This window comes from Somniosus microcephalus, chromosome 17 (assembly GCF_052327205.1).
Source record: "Somniosus microcephalus isolate GS21.2 chromosome 17, FLI_Smic_1.0, whole genome shotgun sequence".
In the NCBI taxonomy this organism is placed as follows: domain Eukaryota; kingdom Metazoa; phylum Chordata; class Chondrichthyes; order Squaliformes; family Somniosidae; genus Somniosus; species Somniosus microcephalus.
The window spans coordinates 62084767-62109571 of NC_141003.1; the positions used below are offsets into that span (position 1 = coordinate 62084767).

At 50.0% G+C, this 24805-nt stretch overlaps 1 protein-coding gene across 2 annotated transcripts in view; it reads right to left on the bottom strand.

Annotated features, from left to right (window-relative positions):
- kcp (kielin cysteine rich BMP regulator) overlaps nucleotides 1–24805 on the bottom strand; it is a 209490-nt gene that overhangs the window by 161882 nt on the left and 22803 nt on the right. For both annotated transcript variants that reach the window (XM_086010530.1, XM_086010531.1), the window contains exons 2-4: nucleotides 15119–15675; nucleotides 10380–10452; nucleotides 7524–7780 (exon numbers count right to left, since the gene is read on the bottom strand). In XM_086010530.1, the coding sequence (XP_085866656.1) occupies nucleotides 7524–7780; nucleotides 10380–10452; nucleotides 15119–15675 (887 nt within the window). The remainder of the gene's footprint in view (nucleotides 1–7523; nucleotides 7781–10379; nucleotides 10453–15118; nucleotides 15676–24805) is intronic.

Sequence of the window (24805 nt, forward strand, 5' to 3'; positions counted from 1 at the left end):
AGTCCCCTTTAAATAACGCTCCTCCAGCCCGAGAGCGACTTGGTAAGGTCCAGGTAAGCTGTCACTATTAGCGCCAGGCGCTACGGAGGGGGGCACCACTGAATTTCCGGTCCAGGGTGCCCAAAAGGCGTTGCACACTCAAATGACGTCATAATCAGCCTGCGCCCGTGAGCGGGCGGTAAGATTTAGCGCCGGTGCTAAATGCATGCTCAATATGGGGCGAGGCGCTAGGCGCCTTGCGCCCGCCCGGAAATTGGCTAGCGCCCCACTTCTCGGCCTCTTTAGGTGTTAATCGGTGGCGCTAACAACCGAATTTCTCCCCCAGTTCTTTGGAACTCTACCCCAGTGAGAGTCAGGGCTGGATTTTCATTCAGGTGCGTGTTGGTGTCGTGTAAACCGCATTTCGTGTTATCCACACGAATCTAATTCAATGTGGGAGATTGATGCAATTTTAACTAAATTGCCCAATTGAGTTCCAGTGTGTGGGAACCCGTGGCAAATGAGTTTCTCCAGTCTGAAAGTCGCCTCCGATGATGTCATCATTGCTGCTGCATTTAAGGTCTGCTACAAGCTTTGCTTCTTCTGCAGACTGCCAACCTTTTGGCATTTGCTAATACACTGAGCTGGAGGCAGAATGGCCACGGAAAGACCGAGGTCTGCAACCTGATTCGACGACGTTGCCCTGCAGGCTTTAGTGGAGGGAACAAGAGCTCACAAGGAGGTGCTCTTCCCTTCATCAGGGAGGAAGAAGCCTCCCCAGCAGACAAAGGCTGCGCGGCTGCAAGTGGCAGAGGAGGTCAACTCCTTGTCGGCTACCCGCTGAACCTGGATACAGTGCAGGAAGAGATTTCATGACCTTCAGCGCACTGGAAAAATGAGTATGAATTTCCCATCACTCTCAATCTGATCCCTATTGCCGTTCCTCACCAGCACTCAGCTTTAGCAATCTCTTCCTCCACATCTCACTTGACACTGACATCCATGCACCCTTACCCATTCCCTCTCTCTCTATGGTCACATTCACCTAACTATTTGACTATGCAGCCCTCACACTCCCTATCACTCTGATGCTGTGAAAACAACTGACAACACACAGGGAGGGCCCTTGGTCTTGCCACCTCACTCCATCTTTGTCTCCTTCTAAGCATCTATGCTATGGATTCTCTACACTCACTCCTTCATTCTCACTCAACCTCCACTTGTCTCCCTCATTGCAGGAAAAGAGAGCTCACAATAAAAGGGAAAGAGCCAGGACAGGAGGAGGCCCACCATCATTAGCCCAGCTCACCCCCTGGCAGGAGGCAGTCCTGGAGATCGTAGTACTGGAGGACGACGCGCATGTGGGGGACGGACAGACAGGTGCATCACAGCAAGCTGGTGACAGAATAGTTTTCCATCTCTCTCATTGACATTGCATGAGTCGCTGATAATGTTTCAGAAGCTCTAACAGATGGACTAATGAACATCTGCAATATGCAATGTGCATGTAACCTTGGCATCACATCTCTAACTCTTTCCTTTACTCCCCCACAGGACCATCGACAGCCCCCGTCCCCACTAGCCAGGAGGAACAGCCTGAGCCTCAAGACTCCTCAGAGGAAGCTGCAACCTCTGAGGGCGAAGCGTCAGCAAAATTCAGCGCACCCAGCACCAGCGCAGACACTCACACCTCGGTGGGACCTTCGGGACATAGTGTGGTGTTGTCACCTGGTGTATCACAGCTCACAAGTGAGCATCAGCAGATTGTGGAGACAGGGACAGCAGTGGAGAGTCCTAGTCGGAGGGCGCAGGGCTCTGCCAGCGCGGCTCAGCTGCATGTCGACCCTCTGCCTCTGGGTCCATCCACAGTATCAGCGGTGGTGGCACTCCAGGAAGAGATGCAGGAGTCTCTGGCAGGTTTTGTCTCCAGCGTCGCTGCGAGTGTGGAGCGAATGGAGGAGTCCATCGCGGACATGAGCAGAGCCTTTGTGGAGTCATTGGCGCATCAACGCATCACCACGTAAAAGATGGCAACCTCCGTGGAAAGGATGGCTACAGTAGACGAGATGATGGCTATGGCCATGGAGGAGCTAAGTCGCCAGAGTGTTGAAAACATGGTGAGTGTTCAGAATAGACTAACATCTCTGGAGGAGCGATGGGCAGCTATTGAACAGAGAAACCAGACCTTCATGGCAGTCCCTCTGAGTAGGATTGCCAGTGCAGATACGGGTCCCCATAGCCCCACTGATGTGCAGCAAGGTGCTCTCAAGTCACTTGCAAGCGATGAGGGAGACCTGACCCATGAGAGGGAAGTTGGTGGCAGACATCAAGGAAGTGGGGGCTCCTCTCCAAGCGTTCACACTTCCATGCCACTGCAGAGCCCTCGGTCAGAGCCTCACCAGAGTCCACACCCAACTGAGATCGGCGTCTCAACCCCTGCACAGCCGCAGGAGCAGCAGACTGTTGATGAACCCTCACAGGTTCGCCGCTCCAGAGGACGCCCGCCAAAGGTGTCGAGACAGGAGCAGCAAGAAAGTGAGCAAGGGGCCTCCACATCTGCTGAAGCCACAGGGGAAGCACCACGTAGGAGCATGCGTAAGAGAAAGATACTGCACAAATAGTCACAAGGGTAGTCACTTGGGTGAAAGTTGATGTTTTATGTGTAAAAGCCATCATATGTATCATGTACATAAAAAATCTGATGGCTACTGCTGTAGTTGTGGCGTGTGTCATTTCGCAAATGGGACTTCCACATTGAGGGCTTAGGATTACTTGCAATTGTCAGTATGGTGGTCAAATTGCTAGGAATCAGCTGGTTCGTAGCCATTGTCGATGCTCAGGTAAGAAGATGCGAGGCAAACGTGCTCGAGTGGCTAGGCTAAGCAAATCTGGCCAAGATGCGTGCGTTCCTTGCATCCCGAGCAGCTATGTTCTTGTGTACTGCTGCCACTGGTTGATGGGCCTCTGCAGGATGTTCGTCTTCGCTCTCCTCCTCCTCCTCCTCTGAGGAGGATATGTGAGGAGCCACTTGGTCCTCAGGAATCTGCAAGCCACGACGCTGTGCCATGTTGTGAAGTGCACAGCAAACCACGACGATTCTGGAGACCCTGGCTGCTCAGTACTGCAGGGCTCCACCTGATCTATCCAGGCATCTGAAGCGCATCTTCAGCAAGCCGATGGTTTGCTCGATAATGGATCTGGTGGAAATGTGGCTGGAGTTGTAGCGCTCCTCAGCTTCGTTTGCTGGTCTCCTCAATGGCGTCATTAGCCATGCCCTCAGGGGATAGCCCTTGTCTCCAAGTAGCCATCCGTTAAGTTGGTCTGGCGGACTGAATAGCAGAGGCACACTAGACTGGCGCAGTATAAACGAGTCATGGCAACTGCCAGGGTACTTGGCACAAACATGCAAAATTTCCTTCTTGTGGTCACACACCAGCTGAACGTTAAGGGAGTGGAAGCCCTTGCGGTTGACAAAAATACCTGGATTGCGATGGGGTGCCCTAAGGGCCACATGTGTACAGTCAACGACGCCCTGCACCCTTGGAAAGCCTGCCCGATGAGCTAATCCAACCGCACGTGCCATGACACTTGCTCGATCCTTGGTAAAATGGATGTGATTGTGCACGAGGGCAAAGAGGGCATCGGTTACCTGCGTGATGCAAGTGTGTGCGGCCGCCTGGGAGATGCCGCTGATGTCTGCTGCTGATCCCTGGAATGAGCCGGAGGCAAAAAAGTTGAGTGCGGTGGTGACTTTGACGGCCACTGGTAAGGGTTGTTCACCTGGTCCTCTGGCCTGCAGGTTTTGTTGTAGCATTGCGCAGATGTCACCCACTACCTCTCGCGAAAGTCAGAGCCGCCTTTGGCACTGCTGCTCAGACATGTTGAGATAGCTGACCCTGTGTCTGTAGACCCTGTTTGGGGGGTATCTCCTGCGCCGACGGGCTTCCAAGCGCTGGCCCCTTCTGGCCTGTGCATCTTCAGGTGGGTGAGTAGCAGCCTGGCGCTCCTGTTGTTGCTGCTGCTGTTGGGGCTGCTGCTGTTGTTGCTGTTGTTCGGCCTCATCTAATATCCAGAAGGGAAGGAAATAAATGGCTCCCATGCTTCTGCTAGATGCCTCAGTTGAGGAAGCGCTCAGTGAAGGTGGCGAGAGGGGTTTCCCAGGAGGTCACACTGGAGATGGGTGTTAGGGTCCAAACTTCTACAGCTGTGCTTATGCCTTCTAAAAGTTACCCCAAACCTGAGACTACAAAGTCCTGCCACCTGCAAATGATGGCTGATCAAATCTCCTCTTTAATGGTTGACCTGCAGCTGATAGTCAGCAATCCAATTGTGCGCCGCCAGGTTTCACCATCGTGTTTCCCACCAGGCGTGTTTCACATGGGAAAAGGGTTAAAATTGCAAGGGCCATTCAAAATGGCATTATAGAGGCAATTTAGTGCTTGTTAAGGGCCTTAAAGGCCTATCCCACCTCTTGGAGGCGGGACAGAGACGGGACCATCAAACACAAATTTTTGAATGGAGGCGGGGTAGGGCCCGCCCGCCAGTTTTTGCAATTTTAACCACCCGCACGCCTCCAATCCCGCCTCCACGGCCCAATGAAAATCCTGCCCTCAGTGTCTGTGGAACTGAACCCCAGTGAGAGTCAGTGTCTGTGGAACTGTACCCCAGTGAGAGTCAGTGTCTGTGAAACTGTACCCCAGTGAGAGTCAGTGTCTGTGGAACTGTACCCCAGTGAGAGTCAGTGTCTGTGGAACTGTACCCCAGTGAGAGTCAGTGTCTGTGGAACTGTACCCCAGTGAGAGTCAGTGTCTGTGGAACTGTACCCCAGTGAGAGTCAGTGTCTGTGGAACTGTACCCCAGTGAGAGTCAGTGTCTGTGGAACTGTACCCCAGTGAGAGTCAGTGTCTGTGGAACTGTACCCCAGTGAGAGTCAGTGTCTGTGGAACTGTATCCCAGTAAGAGTAAGTGCCTGTGGAACTGTATCCCAGTGAGAGTCAGTGTCTGTGGAACTGTACCCCAGTGAGAGTCAGTGTCTGTGGAACTGTACACCAGTGAGAATCAGTGTCTGTGGAACTGTACCCCAGTGAGAGTCAGTGTCTGTGGAACTGTATCCCAGTAAGAGTAAGTGCCTGTAGAACTGTATCCCAGTGAGAGTCAGTGCCTGTGGAACTGTACCCCAGTGAGAGTCAGTGCCTGTGGAACAGTACCCCAGTGAGAGTCAGTGTCTGTGGAACTGTGCCCCAGTGAGAGTCAGTGTCTGTGGAACTGTGTCCCAGTGAGAGTCAGTGTCTGTGGAACTGTGTCCCAGTGAGAGTCAGTGTCTGTGGAACTGTGTCCCAGTGAGAGTCAGTGTCTGTGGAACTGTATCCCAGTGAGAGTCAGTGTCTGTGGAACTGTACCCCAGTGAGTGTCAGTGTCTGTGGAACTGTACCACAGTGAGAGTCAGTGTCTGTGGAACTGTACCCCAGTGAGAGTCAGTGCCTGTGGAACTGTATCCCAGTGAGAGTCAGTGTCTGTGGAACTCTACCCCAGTGAGACTCAGTGTCTGTGGAACTGTTCCCCAGTGAGAGTCAGTGTCTGTGGAACTGTTCCCCAGTGAGAGTCAGTGTCTGTGGAACTGTGTCCCAGTGAGAGTCAGTGTCTGTGGAACTGTGTCCCAGTGAGAGTCAGTGTCTGTGGAACAGTACCCCAGTGAGAGTCAGTGTCTGTGGAACTGTACCCCAGTGAGAGTCAGTGCCTGTGGAACTGTGTCCCAGTGAGAGTCAGTGTCTGTGGAACTGTGTCCCAGTGAGAGTCAGTGTCTGTGGAACTGTACCCCAGTGAGTGTCAGTGTCTGTGGAACTGTACCACAGTGAGAGTCAGCGTCTATGGAACTGTACCCCAGTGAGAGTCAGTGTCTGTGGAACTGTACCCCAGTGAGAGTCAGTGTCTGTGGAACTGTACCCCAGTGAGAGTCAGTGTCTGTGGAACTGTACCCCAGTGAGAGTCAGTGTCTGTGGAACTGTATCCCAGTAAGAGTAAGTGCCTGTGGAACTGTATCCCAGTGAGAGTCAGTGTCTGTGGAACTGTACCCCAGTGAGAGTCAGTGTCTGTGGAACTGTACACCAGTGAGAATCAGTGTCTGTGGAACTGTACCCCAGTGAGAGTCAGTGTCTGTGGAACTGTATCCCAGTAAGAGTAAGTGCCTGTGGAACTGTATCCCAGTGAGAGTCAGTGCCTGTGGAACTGTACCCCAGTGAGAGTCAGTGCCTGTGGAACAGTACCCCAGTGAGAGTCAGTGTCTGTGGAACTGTGCCCCAGTGAGAGTCAGTGTCTGTGGAACAGTGTCCCAGTGAGAGTCAGTGTCTGTGGAACTGTGTCCCAGTGAGAGTCAGTGTCTGTGGAACTGTGTCCCAGTGAGAGTCAGTGTCTGTGGAACTGTATCCCAGTGAGAGTCAGTGTCTGTGGAACTGTACCCCAGTGAGTGTCAGTGTCTGTGGAACTGTACCACAGTGAGAGTCAGTGTCTGTGGAACTGTACCCCAGTGAGAGTCAGTGCCTGTGGAACTGTATCCCAGTGAGAGTCAGTGTCTGTGGAACTCTACCCCAGTGAGACTCAGTGTCTGTGGAACTGTTCCCCAGTGAGAGTCAGTGTCTGTGGAACTGTTCCCCAGTGAGAGTCAGTGTCTGTGGAACTGTGTCCCAGTGAGAGTCAGTGTCTGTGGAACTGTGTCCCAGTGAGAGTCAGTGTCTGTGGAACAGTACCCCAGTGAGAGTCAGTGTCTGTGGAACTGTACCCCAGTGAGAGTCAGTGCCTGTGGAACTGTGTCCCAGTGAGAGTCAGTGTCTGTGGAACTGTGTCCCAGTGAGAGTCAGTGTCTGTGGAACTGTACCCCAGTGAGTGTCAGTGTCTGTGGAACTGTACCACAGTGAGAGTCAGCGTCTATGGAACTGTATCCCAGAGAGAGTCAGTGTCTGTGGAACTGTATCCCAGTGAGAGTCAGTGCCTGTGGAACTGTATCCCAGAGAGAGCCAGTGCCTGTGGAACTGTACCCCAGTGAGAGTCAGTGTCTGTGGAACTGTGTCCCAGTGAGAGTCAGTGTCTGTGGAACTGTACCCCAGTGAGTGTCAGTGTCTGTGGAACTGTACCACAGTGAGAGTCAGCGTCTATGGAACTGTATCCCAGAGAGAGCCAGTGCCTGTGGAACTGTATCCCAGTGAGAGTCAGTGCCTGTGGAACTGTACCCCAGAGAGAGCCAGTGCCTGTGGAACTCTACCCCAGTGAGAGTCAGTGTCTATGGAACTGTATCCCAGAGAGAGTCAGTGTCTGTGGAACTGTACCCCAGTGAGAGTCAGTGCCTGTGGAACTGTACCCCAGTGAGAGTCATTGCCTGTGGAACTGTACCCCAGTGAGAGTCAGTGTCTGTGGAACTGTACCCCAGTGAGAGTCATTGCCTGTGGAACTGTACCCCAGTGAGAGTCAGTGTCTGTGGAACTGTATCCCAGAGAGAGTCCGTGTTTGGATGTTGGTGTCTAGTCCCTTTCTCAGTCTCGGCCTTAACCTACCTGAACTTTAACCATGTCCAGCATTGTGCTGAGTGAGGTCACCATCTCCTCCAGCCTGTCCAAGCGTTGCTCTGGGCTTCTGTGTGGTAGATTGTGGGTCAGCAGGGAAGTCTCAGCATCACTTGGCTGTTGCTGCTGGTACTGACTGATGTTAGACAAGGACACTGGGTGTAGGGAGACATCCTCATCGAACTGGAATCCTTCATCTGAATCGGAATAACGCTCCTCGGCCAAGGAATACGGCAAAGGTAAGGAATCTGGGAAAGAGACAGCAAATTACATTCATTCTGATGGATAAAAATCCAGTTAACAGACCCGAACATTTAACAGCACACAGCACGAACAGCCCTGCACACTGGTTCAGCAGGAGAAGTGTACAGAGTCGCTGTTTATTCAGTGTAAGGGATACTCACTGTGTAACTGTTTGGAGTCACTTTTTATTCATGGTAAGGGTTACTCTTAAACTGTACAGAGTCGCTGTTTATTCAGGGTAAGGGTCACTCACTGTAACTGTATGGAGTCACTGTTTATTCAGGGTAAGGGTCACTCACTGTAACTGTATGGAGTCACTGTTTATTCAGGGTAAGGGTCACTCACTGTGTAACTGTACGGAGTCACTGTTTATTCAGGGTTAGGGACACTCTGTGTAACTGTATGGAGTCACTGTTTATTCAGGGTAAGGGTCACTCACTGTGTAACTGTATGGCGTCACTGTTTATTCAGGGTAAGGGTCACTCACTGTGTAACTGTACGGAGTCACTGTTTATTCAGGGTTAGGGACACTCTGTGTAACTGTATGGAGTCACTGTTTATTCAGGGTTAGGGACACTCACTGTGTAACTGTACGGAGTCACTGTTTATTCAGGGTTAGGGACACTCTGTGTAACTGTATGGAGTCACTGTTTATTCAGGGTTAGGGACACTCACTGTGTAACTGTACGGAGTCACTGTTTATTCAGGGTTAGGGACACTCTGTGTAACTGTATGGAGTCACTGTTTATTCAGGGTAAGGGTCACTCACTGTGTAACTGTACGGAGTCACGGTTTATTCAGGGTAAGGGTCACTCACTGTGTAACTGTATGGAGTCACTGTTTATTCAGGGTTAGGAACACTCACTGTGTAACTGTACGGAGTCACTGTTTATTCAGCAGTGTATATCTGGAGTACTAATTCCAGCACGTGCTGCTATAGTATGTTGGGTGAGTATATTGTACACACTGTTGGTATGAAGCAGCACCACACGTAACTACAAGCCCAGCACTGTCAGTGGGACCCATGGGAGTGTCTGGAATTCCTCGCTAACCTAAACAATGCAAGCCGTGTGACTGCTCTCCACACATTCCCCATGCTGGGTGGTCTGATACATATCCTACGTCGTGATCAGCAGAAATCAGGGTGGGAGTTTTCAGAAGATTGTTATCAAGTGTAGCAGAGACCAGCAGGCTGTCCCCATTGAGAGAATTGCTCACAGGGATCGGGGCAGAGGCTGCATCAACACGGACATCAACCACTCATGGAGTATCAAACTGACAGAATTACTCTGTCTCAACCCGTGCTGTACCTGCCCTGGGAGTGTTTGATGGGACAGTGTAGAGGGAGCTTTACTCTGTATCTAACCCGTGCTGTACCTGCCCTGGGAGTGTTTGATGGGGCAGTGTAGAGGGAGCTTTACTCTGTATCTAACCCGTGTTGTACCTGCCCTGGGAGTGTTTAATGGGACAGTGTAGAGGGAGCTTTACTCTGTATCTAACCCGTGTTGTACCTGCCCTGGGAGTGTTTGATGGGACAGTGTAGAGGGAGCTTTACACTGTATCTAACCCGTGCTGTACCTGCCCTGGGAGTGTTTGATGGGGCAGTGTAGAGGGAGCTTTACTCTGTATCTAACCCGTGCTGTACCTACCCTGGGAGAGTTTGATGGGACAGTGTAGAGGGAGCTTTACTCTGTATCTAACCCGTGCTGTACCTGCCCTGGGAGTGTTTGATGGGACAGTGTAGAGGAAGCTTTACTCTCTATCTGACCTGTGTTGTACCTGCCCTGGGAGTGTTTGATGGGGCAGTGTAGAGGGAGCTTTACTCTGTATCTAAACCATGCTGTACCTGTCCTGGGAGTGTTTGATTGGACATAGTGGGAGATTTACTCTGTATCTAACCCGTGCTGTACCTGCCCTGGGAGTGTGTGATGGGACAATGTAGAGGGAGCTTTACTCTGTATCTAACCTGTGCTGTACCTGCCCTGGGAGTGTTTGATGGGGCAGTGTAGAGGGAACTTTACTCTGTATCTAACCCATGCTGTACCTGTCCTGGGAGTGTTTGATGCGACAGCGTAGAGGGATCTCAAGGCTTGGGAATGTCTTTGGTCTGCACTTCAGTTCGTGGGCGATGAGAGAAACTCGAATGTAAACAAAAGTTGGAGACATCAGATTTCCCTCCGTGCACACCCAAAGCCCCAATTAGAGCTGCTTTGGGATGACAGCACTTGGGAGAAAGGTTCAGGTCACACCCTGCTGGGTTCAGGGCTCCCGGTCCAGTTGTGCCTCTTGTAACTGTGTGCCTTTAATAGAGCTCAGCATTCCATGGCTCACACCTGCGCTGTTAATGTTTTATGTCAGAGTCAGGCTGCTGCCCACACAAACTCTAATCACGGCAAGCTTTTATCTTTCTGTGGTGGGTTTATTATGACTGAGTTCCAGACTGTTGGTCTCGTCAGTGTCTCAATCCTCCCCCTTCTCGCATAGCCCACGCACACTCCCTCCCTCCCTCTCCTCGCACCCTCCTCCTCCCATGGACCCCCACCTCCCTCGCACCCCAACACCTTAGGCCATGTATGTACAAGGGACAAACAGTTCTCTCCTTACCTGGCAGGTTGTCGCAGTGCCATGGTCGGCGAACGAATCCACTCGGGGAGATCTCTGCTGTCTGCCAGTAACCCTAGAGTAAACAAAGAGTATCAGTCTGGCAGTAACCCTGGAGTAAATAGAGAGTCTTGACAAAGGCTTTCGACCTGAAACGTTGACTCTATTTCTCTCTCCACGGATGTTGCCTGGCCTGCTGAGTTTTTCCAGCATTTTCTGCTGTTATTTCGGATTTCCAGCATCTGCAGTATTTTGCTATCATACTAGTAAATAGAGAGTCTCAGTTTAGCAGTAACCCTGGAGTGAATAGAGAGTCAGATTTAAAATGATTAACTGAGCTATCATCTTTTTGTGAGAGTTCCACACTTCTACTACCATTTACATGAAGAAGTGTTTCCTAACTTCTCTGCTGAACGATCTGGCTTTGATTTTAAGGTTAGGTCCCCTTGTCCTAGATTCCCCCACCTGAGGAAACATTTTTTCTCCATCAATTCCTTTCAAAATCCAAAAAACCTCAATCAAATGACCCCTTAACCTTCTATATCCCATGGAATTCAAGCCTAGTTTATGTAAACTATCCTCATAATCTAACCCTTGGAGCCCTGGTATCATTCTGGTGAATCTGCTCTGCACTCCATCCAAGGCCTATATATCCTTTCGAAGGTGCGGTGCCCAGAACTATTCACAGTACTCCAGATGTGGTCTAACCAGGGCTTTGTATAGCTGTAGCAGAACTTCCTCCCCTCTATATTCTAGCACTCTAGTTATAAAGGCTAACATTCCATTAGCATTTTTGATTATTTTGTGCCTGACCATTACATTTTAGTGATCAGTGTACATGGACCCCTAAATCTCTTTAGATCTCTACCATTCCTAGCTTTTTGACATTTAAAACATACTCAGATCGATCCTTTTTTGGTCCAAAATGGATGACCTCACACTTACCTACATTGAAATCCATCTGCTAGTTTTGCCCACTCACTGAATCTATCAATGTCTCTTTGTAATTTTATGCTCCCACCTACGCTACTTACTATTCCAAATTTTTGAGTCATCAGCAAACTTGGATATATGGCTCTCTATTGTGCTATAAGTCATTAATAAATATTGAATAGTTGAGGCTCCAGCACAGATCCCTGTGGAACACCACAAGTCGCTTCCTTCCAATTCGAGTACATACCCATTATCCCTACTCTCTGACTTCTACCGCCGAACCAATCTTCTAATCAGATCAATAATTTGCCTTCAATTCTATGAAGTTTAATTTTAGCTAACAGTCTCTTTTGTGGAACCTTATCGAATGCCTTCTGGAAGTCCATATAAACTACATCCATAGACATTGCCCCGTCTACTACTTCAGTACAGGGAGACAGGGACAGATCCAAAGACGGTCAATCTATAATTACAGTCAGTAATGACTGGGTGAGCCCCTGACTCGGATACACGGAGCAGGAAGCACTCTGTTTAATCTGTGCTCTGTAATGGTAACTGTGGGAAGCCCCACGACTGCCCTCCGTGGTGAGGGGGGAAATCAGCCTGGGTTCTGCTCTGAGTACTGCCCAGTGATAATCTGCTGGGAGGTGTGTGCGATACATCAGGCGAGATGGGATTCCGCACAGCTGTGATTCTCACACCATCAATAGTCAGCTGATACTCACTATGTAGGGAATGACCACAAGTACCAGGGGACCGATGTGCCTGTGGAACCTGTACCCAAAAGACCGTCAGCACTGGTGGAGAGAGGGCAACAGGGGAGGGAATCAGAACCTTTGGGGGGTGGGGGGGGGGGAAAGAGAGTCAGTACATTCGGGGGAGGGGGTGAAAGAGAGTCAGCAACTTCAGGGGAGGGGGAGAGAGTCAGCACCTTCAGGGGAGGGGGGGAGAGAGTCAGCACCTTCGGGGGGGGGGAGAGAGTCAGCACCTTCGGGGGAGGGGGGGAGAGAGTCAGCACCTTCAGGGGAGGGGGAGAGAGTCAGTACCTTCAGGGGAGGGGGGAGGAGAATCAGCAACTTCAGGGGAGGGGGAGTCAGCACCTTCAGGGGAGGTGGGAGAGAGTCAGCACCTTCAGGGGAGGAGAGTCAGCACCTTCAGGGGAAGGGGGAGAGAGTCAGCACCTTCAGGGGAGGGGGGAGAGAGTCAGCACCTTCAGGGGAGGGGGGAGAGATTCAGCACCTTCAGGGGAGGGGGGAGAGAGTCAGCACCTTCAGGGGAAGGGGGAGAGAGTCAGCACCTTCAGGGGAGGGGGAGAGAGTCAGCACCTTCAGGGGAGGGGGGAGAGAGTCAGCACCTTCAGGGGAGGGGGGAGAGATTCAGCACCTTCAGGGGAGGGGGGAGAGAGTCAGCACCTTCAGGGGAAGGGGGAGAGAGTCAGCACCTTCAGGGGAGAGGGGAGAGAGTCAGCACCTTCAGGGTAGAGGGGAGAGAGTCAGCACCTTCAGGGGAGGGGGGAGAGAGTCAGCACCTTCAGGGGAGGGGGGAGAGAGTCAGCACCTTCAGGGGAGGGGGAGAGAGTCAGCACCTTCAGGGTAGAGGGGAGAGAGTCAGCACCTTCAGGGGAGGGGGGAGAGAGTCAGCACCTTCAGGGGAGGGGGAGAGAGAGTCAGCACCTTTAGGGGAGGGGGGAGAAAGTCAGCACCTTCAGGGGAGGGGGGAGAGATTCAGCACCTTCAGGGGAGGGGGAGAGAGTCAGCACCTTCAGGGGAAGGGGGAGAGAGTCAGCACCTTCAGGGGAGGGGGGAGGAGAGTCAGCACCCTCAGGGGAGGGGGAGAGAGAGTCAGCACCTTCAGGGGAGGGGGGAGAGATTCAGCACCTTCAGGGGAGGGGGAGAGAGTCAGCACCTTCAGGGGAAGGGGGAGAGAGTCAGCACCCTCAGGGGAGGGGGGAGAGAGTCAGCACCCTCAGGGGAGGGGGGAGAGAGTCAGCACCCTCAGGGGAGGGGGGAGAGAGTCAGCACCTTCAGGGGAGGGGGGAGAGAGTCATCACCTTCAGGGGAGGGGGGAGAGAGTCAGCACCTTCAGGGGAGGGGGAGAGAGTCAGCACCTTCAGGGGAGGGGGGAGAGAGAGTCAGCACCTTTAGGGGAGGGGGGAGAAAGTCAGCACCTTCAGGGGAGGGGGAGAGAGTCAGCACCTTCAGGGGAAGGGGGAGAGAGTCAGCACCTTCAGGGGAGGGGGGAGGAGAGTCAGCACCCTCAGGGGAGGGGGAGAGAGAGTCAGCACCTTCAGGGGAGGGGGGAGAGATTCAGCACCTTCAGGGGAGGGGGAGAGAGTCAGCACCTTCAGGGGAAGGGGGAGAGAGTCAGCACCCTCAGGGGAGGGGGGAGAGAGTCAGCACCCTCAGGGGAGGGGGGAGAGAGTCAGCACCCTCAGGGGAGGGGGGAGAGAGTCAGCACCTTCAGGGGAGGGGGGAGAGAGTCAGCACCTTCAGGGGAGGGGGGGGAGAGTCAGCACCTTCAGGGTAGGGGGGAGAGAGTCAGCACCTTCAGGGTAGGGGGGAGAGAGTCAGCACCTTCAGGGGAGGGGGGAGAGAGTCAGCACCTTCAGGGGAGTGGGGAGGAGAGTCAGCACCCTCAGGGGAGGGGGGAGAGAGTCAGCACCTTCAGGGGAGGGGGGGGGAGAGTCAGCACCTTCAGGGGAGGGGGGAGAGAGTCAGCACCTTCAGGGGAGGGGGGAGAGAGTCAGCACCTTCAGGGGAGGGGGGAGAGAGTCAGCACCTTCAGGGGAGGGGGGAGAGAGTCAGCACCTTCAGGGGAGGGGGAGAGAGTCAGCACCTTCAGGGGAGGGGGAGAGAGTCAGCACCTTCAGGGGAGGGGGGAGAGAGTCAGCACCTTCAGGGGAAGGGGGAGAGAGTCAGCACCTTCAGGGGAGGAGGAGAGAGTCAGCACCTTCAGGGGAGGAGGAGAGAGTCAGTCTCTTCAGAGGAGGGGGGAAAGAGTCAGCACCTTCAGGGGAGGGGGGAGAGAGCCAGCACCATCAGGGGAGGGGGATGAGAGTCAGCAGCTTCAGGGGAGGCGGGGTGGGGCGGGGGGCGGCCGGTGGAATCTTGGCTGATTTTCACCATCAGTTCCCTCACTGAATCCCCAACACCCTGGCTCAGATCAGCTAACTCAGCAGAGAGTGGTGCCCGAACCCAAATCCTTCTGGTGTGTGTAGCTTATTATTCACTGGGCAGAGTGCTCACACACTTGGGGGAGGTCAGTGTGCACTGTCATCAGTACCATGGGAGGTCAGCCCATAGGGTGGGCTCAGCATCTCCGCCATGCAGGAACACAACCAACGGGCAGGAATGAAGAGAAACATTGCCTGCACTCTCATCAAGGAGACAGCATACAACACAAGGGAGTAACGAACAGTAAAGCTTCTTCAAGCTGGACACAGATAGGGTTGATTTGTTCAAAAGCAAATTGGACAGATGTCATTGTGGAGTCCAGTATATGAGTAACTTGAGACATGCTGTGTGGTGAGTGCAGCATGCTCGGGAGGAACAGGTGACTTTGGATCTATGGTTCCCAAAGCTCTCCATCACTGGGGTTTTCCTCGTCTCATGTCTGGGCCTGTTGTAGACTAATTGATAGAGATTGATTGCTGTGATTAGTCAACATCTCCATTATTGTTGTATCATGTGACTCCCAGGATGATGAAAGGTGAACTAGATCGATGTTTTATCGTCTAGAAATTCCAATGTTTCTATGACATGGACAGGCTATTCGCGGAAAGCCTGTGAGGGGATTTGTGCTGCCATTACCGTGAACTTGCTGTCTCCGTCTCCCTCAGTACTGGAGAAGTGAATCTCCAAGTCAATGGGGAGAATCAGACTGATGGCATCGTCACCCATGTTTTTCTCGAATATGATGTCTTCCTCGCAGTCGATGAAAAGCGTTATCTTCTGAGCCTCCAGGTTGAAGGCCACCCTGCCCCATTGCTTGTTGCCAAAGGGGGTCCCTCCAGGGAAGACGATGGACGCCGGCTCCATGTTGTGCACAGTCCGATAATCCAGCCGGAGCTGGTTGCTTCTGGTGCTGGACACGAGTTGCAGAAGTGGTCGTCCGTCCTTCTTAGTGGTGGTGGGGGAGGTGAAGGAGATCACTGTCCCCTCCGAGTTCCTGCTCTGCTTCGCCACAAAGTGGAAGCCGATGGACCCTTGCATGGAAGTGAGGAAGTAGATGGCATAATCCCGTGGCAGGGTGAGGTGTGGCACGCGGTTACGGAACTTCCAAGCCGGGAGCCCTGGCTCCAAACCTTTGCTTTTGCTCACTCCCTTTATAGATCTTGTGATGTTCAGGGCTTCTAGAAGATCAATCACTACAAGAGACAAACATCGACAGCAGTGACCAGAGACATCGCAGGACTTTGTCACAGCCTCATAGAGAGAGTCAAGCTCTGCTCATCTAAGGCTAATACAATCCCTCCCAGCAGTCCTTAAGCCAGCAATAGCCAGCTCCTCAGAGATTCACTTGGAAAAGGCAGAGAGTAACTGAGACCACAGGGAGCCAGGTTTGATTTCTGGTCTGTGCCCAGTTAGCTGACCCCAGTTGGCCTCAGTGCTCCTGGGTTGCCCTACACAATCACACCTCAAACAGTAATACCCCATGTGAAGTACTTGGAGACCATCCCAGCCGACAGGTACTGTGTGACTGGGCATGGGTACCTGCCCTCTAGTTATCCCTTTCTGGATATTGCCCCCCACGGCAGGCCACATACTCTGTCCACACTTACTACCAAGGTTTATGCATGAAGAATGGGCACTTGGGTGAGCTACCAGAGGCCAAAGCACCCCCAGGTCCCAGTGAGAGTCAGCACGGTAGAACAAGAGAAGAAATCCAACAACAACTTGCATTTATACAGTGCCTTTAACTTACTAAAACATCCCAAGGCATTTCACAGGAGTATTGCTGGACAATATTGGACATTAAACCACATAAGGAAATATTAGGACATGTGACCAAAAGCTTGGTCAAAGAGGTAGGTTTTAAGGAGAGTCCTAAAAGAGGAGAGAGAGGTAGAGGCGGAGTGGTTTAGGGAGGTAATTCCAGAGCTTAGGGCCTAGTCAGCCGAAGGCACGGCCGCCAATGGTGGAACGATGGAAATCGGGGATACACAAGAGGCCAGAATTGGAAGAGCGCAGAAATCTCGGAGGGTTGTAGGGCTGGAGGAGGTTAGAGAGATAGGGAGGGGCAAGGCAATGGAGGAATTTGAAAACATGGATGAGAATTTTAAAATCAAGGCCGGACTGGGAGCCAACATAGGTCAGCGTGCAGAGGGGTGATGGGTGAACGGGACTTAGCGTGAGTTAGGATACGGGCAGCAGAGTTTTGGATGAGCTGAAATTTACTGAGGGTGGAAGGTGGGTGGCCGGCCAGGAGAGCATTGGAATAGATCCAGATCCCAGTTAGAGTCAGCACTGTAGGAGGTCAGTTGGACCATTAATTAATGGAAATAACCTCAGTGAGTGTCCTTACCTATTATATCAGCACAAAACAGTGTGTAGGTTGGGGATTGAAGCTGAGGGGAGAGTGGATCAATAAAGCAAAGAGATGAGGCAGTAATGGAGACAGAGTTGGAGGCTGGAGTTGAGAGAGAGATTCCAGATCCAATAAGGTTTGTTTGTCTCCTGTCCAGGAATTAGACATGTTTTATGTGGATGATCAAATAACCCATGGCTCTTTCCCTTCCTCTTCATCCATCCTCAATCAGAGTGATGGATAAGATTAAATACCCCCTGAAACAGGCAAAGGCTGAACAGAAATAAAAACAAAAAATGCTGGAAATACTCAGCAGCTCAGGCAGCATCTGTAGAGAGAGAAACAGAGCTAACGTTTCAGGTCGAGGCTAGAGTGCAGTTTGTCACAGAGTGCAGCTTGAAACAGAGTGTAAACCTGTGCGTTTGGTGAGTAAGGGAGTGAATCTTAAGGGTTAATCTCTTTTATTTATAAAATCTAGTCTTGTGTGCTTGCAATTAGCATTTAACTTAAATTTACTGTTTTAAGTTTTAAGTTTCTTCCAGGCTTGGGCAGGGCTAAGCAAGCTCTGTGCTGGAGAGCAGGTGAGATGAGTTAATTAATTAACTGGTCTAATCTGGTTCTGTAACTGCCAGAGAGCTCACTCATATAAATCTCAGTAGTATAAATAAGGGAGGCTAGAGTGCAGCTTGGCACAGAGTGTAAACCTGTGAGTGAGGAGAGGAGAGGAGAGGAGAGGAGAGGAGAGGAGAGGCGAGGCGAGGCGAGGCGAGGCGAGGCGAGGCGAGGCGAGGCGAGGAGAGGAGAGGCGAGGCGAGGCGAGGCGAGGCTGCACGAGAGTGGACAGAGAATCAGCGGGGGTTCAGCTCTGTGAAACCCCACAACCGCATTTGGAGAAAAATAAAAGGTGACATCACAGGAAAAAGGGTAAGTAAGTGATTGGTTGGTGAGTATTTTGCTCACTTACCTTATCTTTTAAAGCTCAGGAAATGTATTAGTAATTGTACAGTTTCATTAGTATTAGTAAAGTTTACTAGCAGTAATAAATATTGAGTAGTAGGATTTATTCATTATTAATTAATAAAATAAATTAGTTACGACTCAATAAAGATGGCAGGGCAGATGATGTGTTGTGACTGCAGTATGTGGGAGCTCCTCAACACCAGTGTGATCCAGGACGAACACGTCTGCAGTAAGTGTCTGCGGCTCGAGGAGCTTCGGCTCAGAGTTGATGAGCTGGAGGCCGAGCTGCGGACACTGTGATGCATCAGGGAGGGGCAAAGTTACCTGGACACTTTATTCCAGGAGGCAGTCACACCCCTTAGGATAGGGTCGTCTGATTTGGTCAGTGGTCAGGGACAGGAGGATGTGACTGCGAGTGAGGCAGGTATGTGGACCCAGGAGGTGGAGGAGCCTCAGCCTTTGCAATTGTCCAACAAGTTTGAGGTTCTTGCGGCCTGTATGGATGAAAGCGATGATTGCAGGGTGGATGAGCAAACTGACCATGGCACCGTGGTGCAAGAAGCCATTCAAGCGGGGGAGTTAATAGGAATGTAATAGTAATGGGGGACAGCATAGTCAGGGGGATAGGTACAGTTCTCTGCGGCCAAGAGCGAGAGTCCAGACGGCTGTGTTGCCTGCCCAGTGCCAGGGTTTGGGACATCTGCTCTGGCTTGGAGAGGAATTTGCAGTGGGAGGGGGAGGAGCCATTGGTCGTGGTCCACGTAAGTACCAACAACATAGGTAGAACTAGGAAAGTGGTTCTGCTGAGAGAGTATGAACAGCTCAAGGCTAAATTAAAAAGCAGAACCTCAAGGGTAATAATGTCTGCATTATTACCTGAGCCACGAGCAAATTGGCATATGGTAAATAAAATTAGAGATGAATGTGTGGCTCAAAGACTGGTGTGGGAGAAATGGGCTTTGAATCCTGGGGCACTGGCACCAGTACTGGGGAAAGTGGGATTTGTATCGCTGGGACGGTCTTCACCTGAACCATGCTGGGACCAGTGTTCTGGCGAGTCGTATAACTAGGGTGGTAGAGAGGGCTTTAAACTAAATAGTGGGGGCATGGGGTCAAATTTGGGAAGATGTGGTAAATCAAAGAATAGAGACAAGGCAAGAGAGAAAGGTATTAATATGGGAAATGATAAACAGACCGTGACAGGAAGGGATAGAGTACAAATCTAGGAGTAAAACAACAGAAGGCTAGAGGTTACAAAAATAATAAAAGGACAAAACTAAAGGCTCTGTATCTGAATGCATGTAGCAGTCGAAACAAAACAGATGAACAGATAGCGCAAATAGAAATAAATAAGTATGAACTGCTAGCCATTACAGAAACATGGCTGCAGGATGACATAGATTGGGACTTGAATATTGAAGGGTACGTGACATTTAGGAAGGACAGGAAGCTAGGAAAAGGTGGAGGGATGGCTCTGTTAATTAATGATGGTATGAGCACAATAGAGAGGGATGACCTAAGTTGAAGAAACCAGGATGTAGAAGTGCTTTGGGTAGAGATGAGAAATGATAAAGGCAAGAAGTCACTTGTGGGAGTGGTGTACAGGCCCCCTAACAGTAACCACACGATAGGATGGAGTATAAAGGAAGAAATAATGGGAGCTTGTCAGAACGGTATGGCAATAATCATGGGGGATTTTAATCTACATATAGACTGGAAGAATCAGATGGGCAAAGGTAGCCTAGATGAGGAGTTCATAGAATGTTTTCGGGATAGTTTCTTAGAACAGCTAGGGCACGATCTTGCCAGCCCTGGGGAGGCAGGTATGGAGGCTGGACAGCCAGGAAAATGGCAGAATTTGGGGGTGGGTGTCCAACCCGCCTCCATGCCATCTTTCCAGGAAGCGGGTAGCCATCCCGCGCCGGGCCCTGTCTCCTTGGAGGCGGGAAGGGATTAAAGCCTATTAACTGCCAGTTAACAGGCAGAAAATAGGATTATCCTTTTTTGCCCTCAAGTCCAGGCTTCCCAAAGGCTCCGAAACCCGCCAGGTCAGCGAGGCGAGCAGAGGGTCTGCGGGGGTTGGGGGGGGGTCAAAGTGTGCTGTGGAGGTGAGCGATGGGTGCAAGTGTGAGGTGAGTATCTGAGGCAAGTGCAAAGTGTTAGTAAAAGTGTACTTACCTTTGTTTCTTCCTGCAGGCTTCAGTTGGTGTGTATGCGGAGAGTCTCGCACCTCCACGGTAGAGATGACAGATGGCCGTTGCATTCTTCAATGCAACAACAATCTCATTTTTGCAATAGAAAGATGTTTGAGGTCTACCTCAAAGAAGTACAGAGAATGTCACTGTTTGACAGCTTCACAGAGCTGTCAAATGATGACACTTCATCTGTCAAAACTTTTTAACAGATGAAATGTCATATGTTGACGTTCTCTGCAACTGGCTTCCCCTTAATTGACCTGCTAGCGGGCTTAACAAGGTCAATCAAGGGAAAATAGCATGGGTTGGCCAGAAGTTGATGGAGGCGGGACTGAAACCCGACAAGTGGGAGTCCCGCCTCCAATAGCTCCCCATTGGCAAAATCACCTCCCATGTTCTGGAGCCAACCAGAGAGCAGGCTATATTAGACCTGGTATTGTGCAACGAGATAGGATTAATTAATGACCTCATAGTGAAGGTGTTCCTAGGTAGCAGTGATCATAATATGATTGAATTTTACATTCAGTTTGAGGGAGAGAAGAATGGGTCCAAGACTAGTCTTTTAAACTTAAATAAGGACAATTATGAGGGCATGAAAGCAGAGCTAGGCCAGCTAAAGTGAACTGGCAAATTAGGTTAAGGGATAGATCAATAGAGTTGCAGTGGCAGACATTTACGGGGATATTTCAAAATACACAGAATATATACATTCCAACGAGAAAGAGAAATTCCAAGGGGAGGACCCACCATCCGTGGTTAACTAAAAAAGTTAAAGATAGTATCAAACTTAAAGAAAAAGCATATAATTGCGTAAAGATGGGTAGCAGGTCAGAAGATTGGACAGAACATAAAAAACAGCAAAGAATGACTAAAAGATTAATAAGGAGAGAAATATTAGGGCACAAGAGAAAGCTAGCTAGAAATATAATACAGATAGTAAGAGTTTCTATAGATATTTAAAAAAGAAAAGAGTTAACAGTGAGCGTTGGTCCTATAGAAAGTGAGTCTGGGGATTAATAATGGAAAATAAGGAAATGGCAGTTGAATTGAACAGGTAGTTTGCATCGGTCATCACTATAGAGGATACAAGTAACATCCCAGAAATAGCTGTAAATCAGGAAATGGAAGGGAGGGAGGAATGCAAGAAAATTACAATCACCAGGGAAGTGGTACTGGGCAAATTGTTGGAGCTGCGGGCTGACAAATCCCCGGGTCCTGATGGACTTCATCCTAGGGTCTTAAAGAAGTGGCTAGTGAGACAGTTGATGCGTTGGTTTTAATTTTCCAAAATTCCCTAGATTTGGGGAAGGTTCCATTAGATTGGAAAATAGCGATTAACTCCTTTATTCAAAAAGGGAGGGAGACAGAAAGCAGGAAACTACAGGCTTAACATCTGTCATAGGGAAGATGTTAGAAGCTATTGGCCCAGAACTTGGTGTCGGGGGCTTGCCGCGCGTGCAAGCCCCCGATCTGCACTCACCCTGCGCGCTGACATCTGAAGCCCGGGCCTGCTTGCATTTCCTGTCACAGGCCCGGTTCAGATGTCAGCGCGCAGTGCTTACCTGATCCAGCGGCGTAGTTAGTGCGATGTGCCGGCTGGGATCAGGTGAGCACTGTCCAACCAATCAGGGGAGGGGAAGGTTCATTCATGAGTTTGAGAGTAAGAACTGTGTCACACATGAAAACTACAGGGGCCCAAAACACTATTTAAACTTTAAATAAAAATTTAAAAAACATCCCAATCATTAAATTAAGTATAAATAAGTTTAAAAAAATAATTTAAACAATTTTTTTTTTTTTTTGAAAAAAATAAATTTTTAATAAAAAGGGTCTAAAACGAAACTTACCTTATTGTAGATTCTTTAAAATAATAAACCTGTGGAAAAAATAATTCTAAACTGCAATAAAACACCACTTACCTGTAAAAATAAATACTTGCGTGTGCTTTTTACAAGCGTAAAGACCGGAGGCCTTTACACATGCGCAAATCCCCCAAAACAGAGGAAGTCCAAGACGCACGCGCTGCCCCCTGCAGCGCACGCGCTAGCCTCTTCACCTCTTGGGTTAGAGGAGAGGAAATGCCGGTTTTCAGCGCATGTGCTGTGCATGCTGAAAACCGGCATTTCCTCCGGCCAGACACGCGAGTACCCCTTCCGTACTCACGCGTTTGGGGAGGAATTACTGCCCCATTATTAAAGACATTATAGCAGGGCACTTAGAAAAGTTTAAGGTAATCAAGCAGAGTCAACATGGTTTTGTGAAAGGGAAATCATGTTTAACCAATTTATTGGAGTTCTTTGAGGAAGTAACATGTGCTGTGGATAAAGGAGAACCGGTGGATGTACTGTACTTATTCCAGAAGGCATTTGATAAGGTGCCACATCAATGGTTATTGTGGAAAATAAAAGCTCATGGTGTAGTGGGTAACATATTGGCATGGATAGAAGATTGGCTAGCTAACATGAAACAGTAGGCATAAATGGGTCACTTTTTGGTTGGCAAGATGTAACGAGTTGTGTGCCACAGGGATCAATGCTGGGGCCTCAGCTTTTTACAATTTTTATATGATTTGGATGAAGGGACCGAAGGTACGGTTGATAAATTTGCTGATGACACAAAGATAGGTAGGAAAGTAAATTGTGAAGAGGACATAAGGAGGCTACAAAGGGATATAGATAGGTTAAGTGAGTGGGCAAAATCTGGCAAATGGAGTATAATGTGGGAAAATGTGAAATTGTCCATTTTGGTAGGAAGAATAAAAACAAAGCATATTATCTAAATGGTGAGATTGCAGAGCTCTGAGATGCAGAGGGATCTGGGTGTCCTGGTGCATGAATCACAATAGGTTAGTATGCAGGTACAGCAAGTAATTAGGAAAGCTAATAGAATGTTATCATTTATTGCGAGGGGAATTGAATACAAAAGTAGGGAGGTTATGCTTCAGTTATACAGGGCATTGGTGAGACCACATCTGGAGTACTGTGTACAGTATTGGTCTCCTTATTTAAGGAAGGATGTAAATGTGTTGGAAGCAGTTCAGAGAAGGTTCACTAGACTAATACCTGGAATGGGCGGGTTGTCTTATGAGGAAAGGTTGGACAGGCTAGGCTTGTATCCGCTGGAGTTTAGAAGAGTAAGAGGTGACTTGATTGAAACATATAAGATCCTGAGGGGTCTTGACACGGTGGATGTGGAGAGGAAGTTTCCTCTTGTAGTAGAATCTAGAACTAGGGGTCACTGTTTAAAAATAAGGGGTTGCCCATTTAAGACAGATGAGGAGAATTTTTTTTCTCAGAGGGTCGTAAGTCTTTGGAACTCTCTTCCTCAGAGGGCGGTGGAAGCAGAGTCTTTGAATATTTTTAAGGCAGAGGTAGATAGATTCTTGGTAAGCAAGGGGGTGAAAGGTTATCAGGGGTAGGTGGGAATGTGGAGTAATCGGATCAGCCATGATCTTATTGAATGGCGGAGCAGGCTCAAGGGGCAGAGTGGCCTACTCCTGCTCCTAATTCATATGTATATTTGTATGACCCTTTGTCAGAACTGGAAAAAGTTAGAGATGTAACAGATTCTTAAGCAAGTGTGGGGAAGGGAAAGGGAGGAGGGAGGAAAGAACAAAAGGGAAGGTCTGTGATAGGATGGAAGGCAGGAGAGATTAAAAGACAAAAGGGATGATGGTGCAAGGCAAAAGGAGATGGTAATGGGACAAGTTAAGAAACAAAAGATGACTCTAGTGTTTCTTAACTTGAGTGAGAGTGAGCTACACCGAGAGTGACTTGATGAGAATAGTTTATTTTGCAGGGTGCGATTTCAGCTCTTTCCAAATCAAGAATGAAAAAGCACTTGAAGAGTAAGTGTGTACAGACTCCAGTCACCCAGAACATTCCTGTCTGCATTCCCTCACCTCCCCCTTCATAACACCATTCAACTGAATCTCTGATTCAACCGATGTGTCTCGGGCTGCTCGATTAGGATCTGAATTCCCCACTGCCCCAAACCCCCACTCCCCAGGGGTCTCGGGGTCGGAACGGATGCAAATAAAACTTGTGACGGGGCTCCTGCTGAGAATTTTACAAGAGCTGGAATCGAACAGGCTCTGACAGGGTCTTGTAAAAAGGCATAGAATGTCTGCCATCCGTCAGGGTGGCTGGGAGCAAATCTTCAGTCCATTTGATCCCTGCCACTCCACAGTCTCTTCCCCCATACCTCTTCCTCCTAAAGACACTCAATCTCACCAGGGTACAGTTCAGGAGCCAGGCTCCCTCTGATACCTCACCACTCTTTCTGGGAGAGTCTGGATGGTGATCAGCAGTGGAGATGCTGCCTGAATCATCAGCTCCCTTGCCCACCAATACTGGGCTGTTGCTGGCCCTTAGCCGAGATCAGACAACTCAGCAGAGAGTGGAGATCCGAGCTAGGGCCTACCCACCCACCCCCGCTGACCCCCTCCCCCAAACCTAGTCAGTGACTCAGTACCACTTACTCACTGACCCCCAGGATGAGGGTTAGACCCTGACCAACTGGGCGGGGCGGTTACCTGCTCTCAGGCTGAATCTGCGTCACGTGAGCCGGGGAGGGGGAAGAGTTGTGGAAAATCTTCAAGGGTGTTTCTGGAGCTGAGATTAGGGAGCAGGAATCTGCGTCCCATTATTCTAAATTTGCCTCACAAGGATTGCCTGATAACCAGGGCTGACAACTGTAGCTGGACGTAGAACGTCACAATCGATAAATTGAATTAATTCTTACTGCGAGTTCCCTGACCGCTATTCGAGTCGGTCTCTGACCTGCTATGAAGCGGCACAGCCACTAACTGCAAAG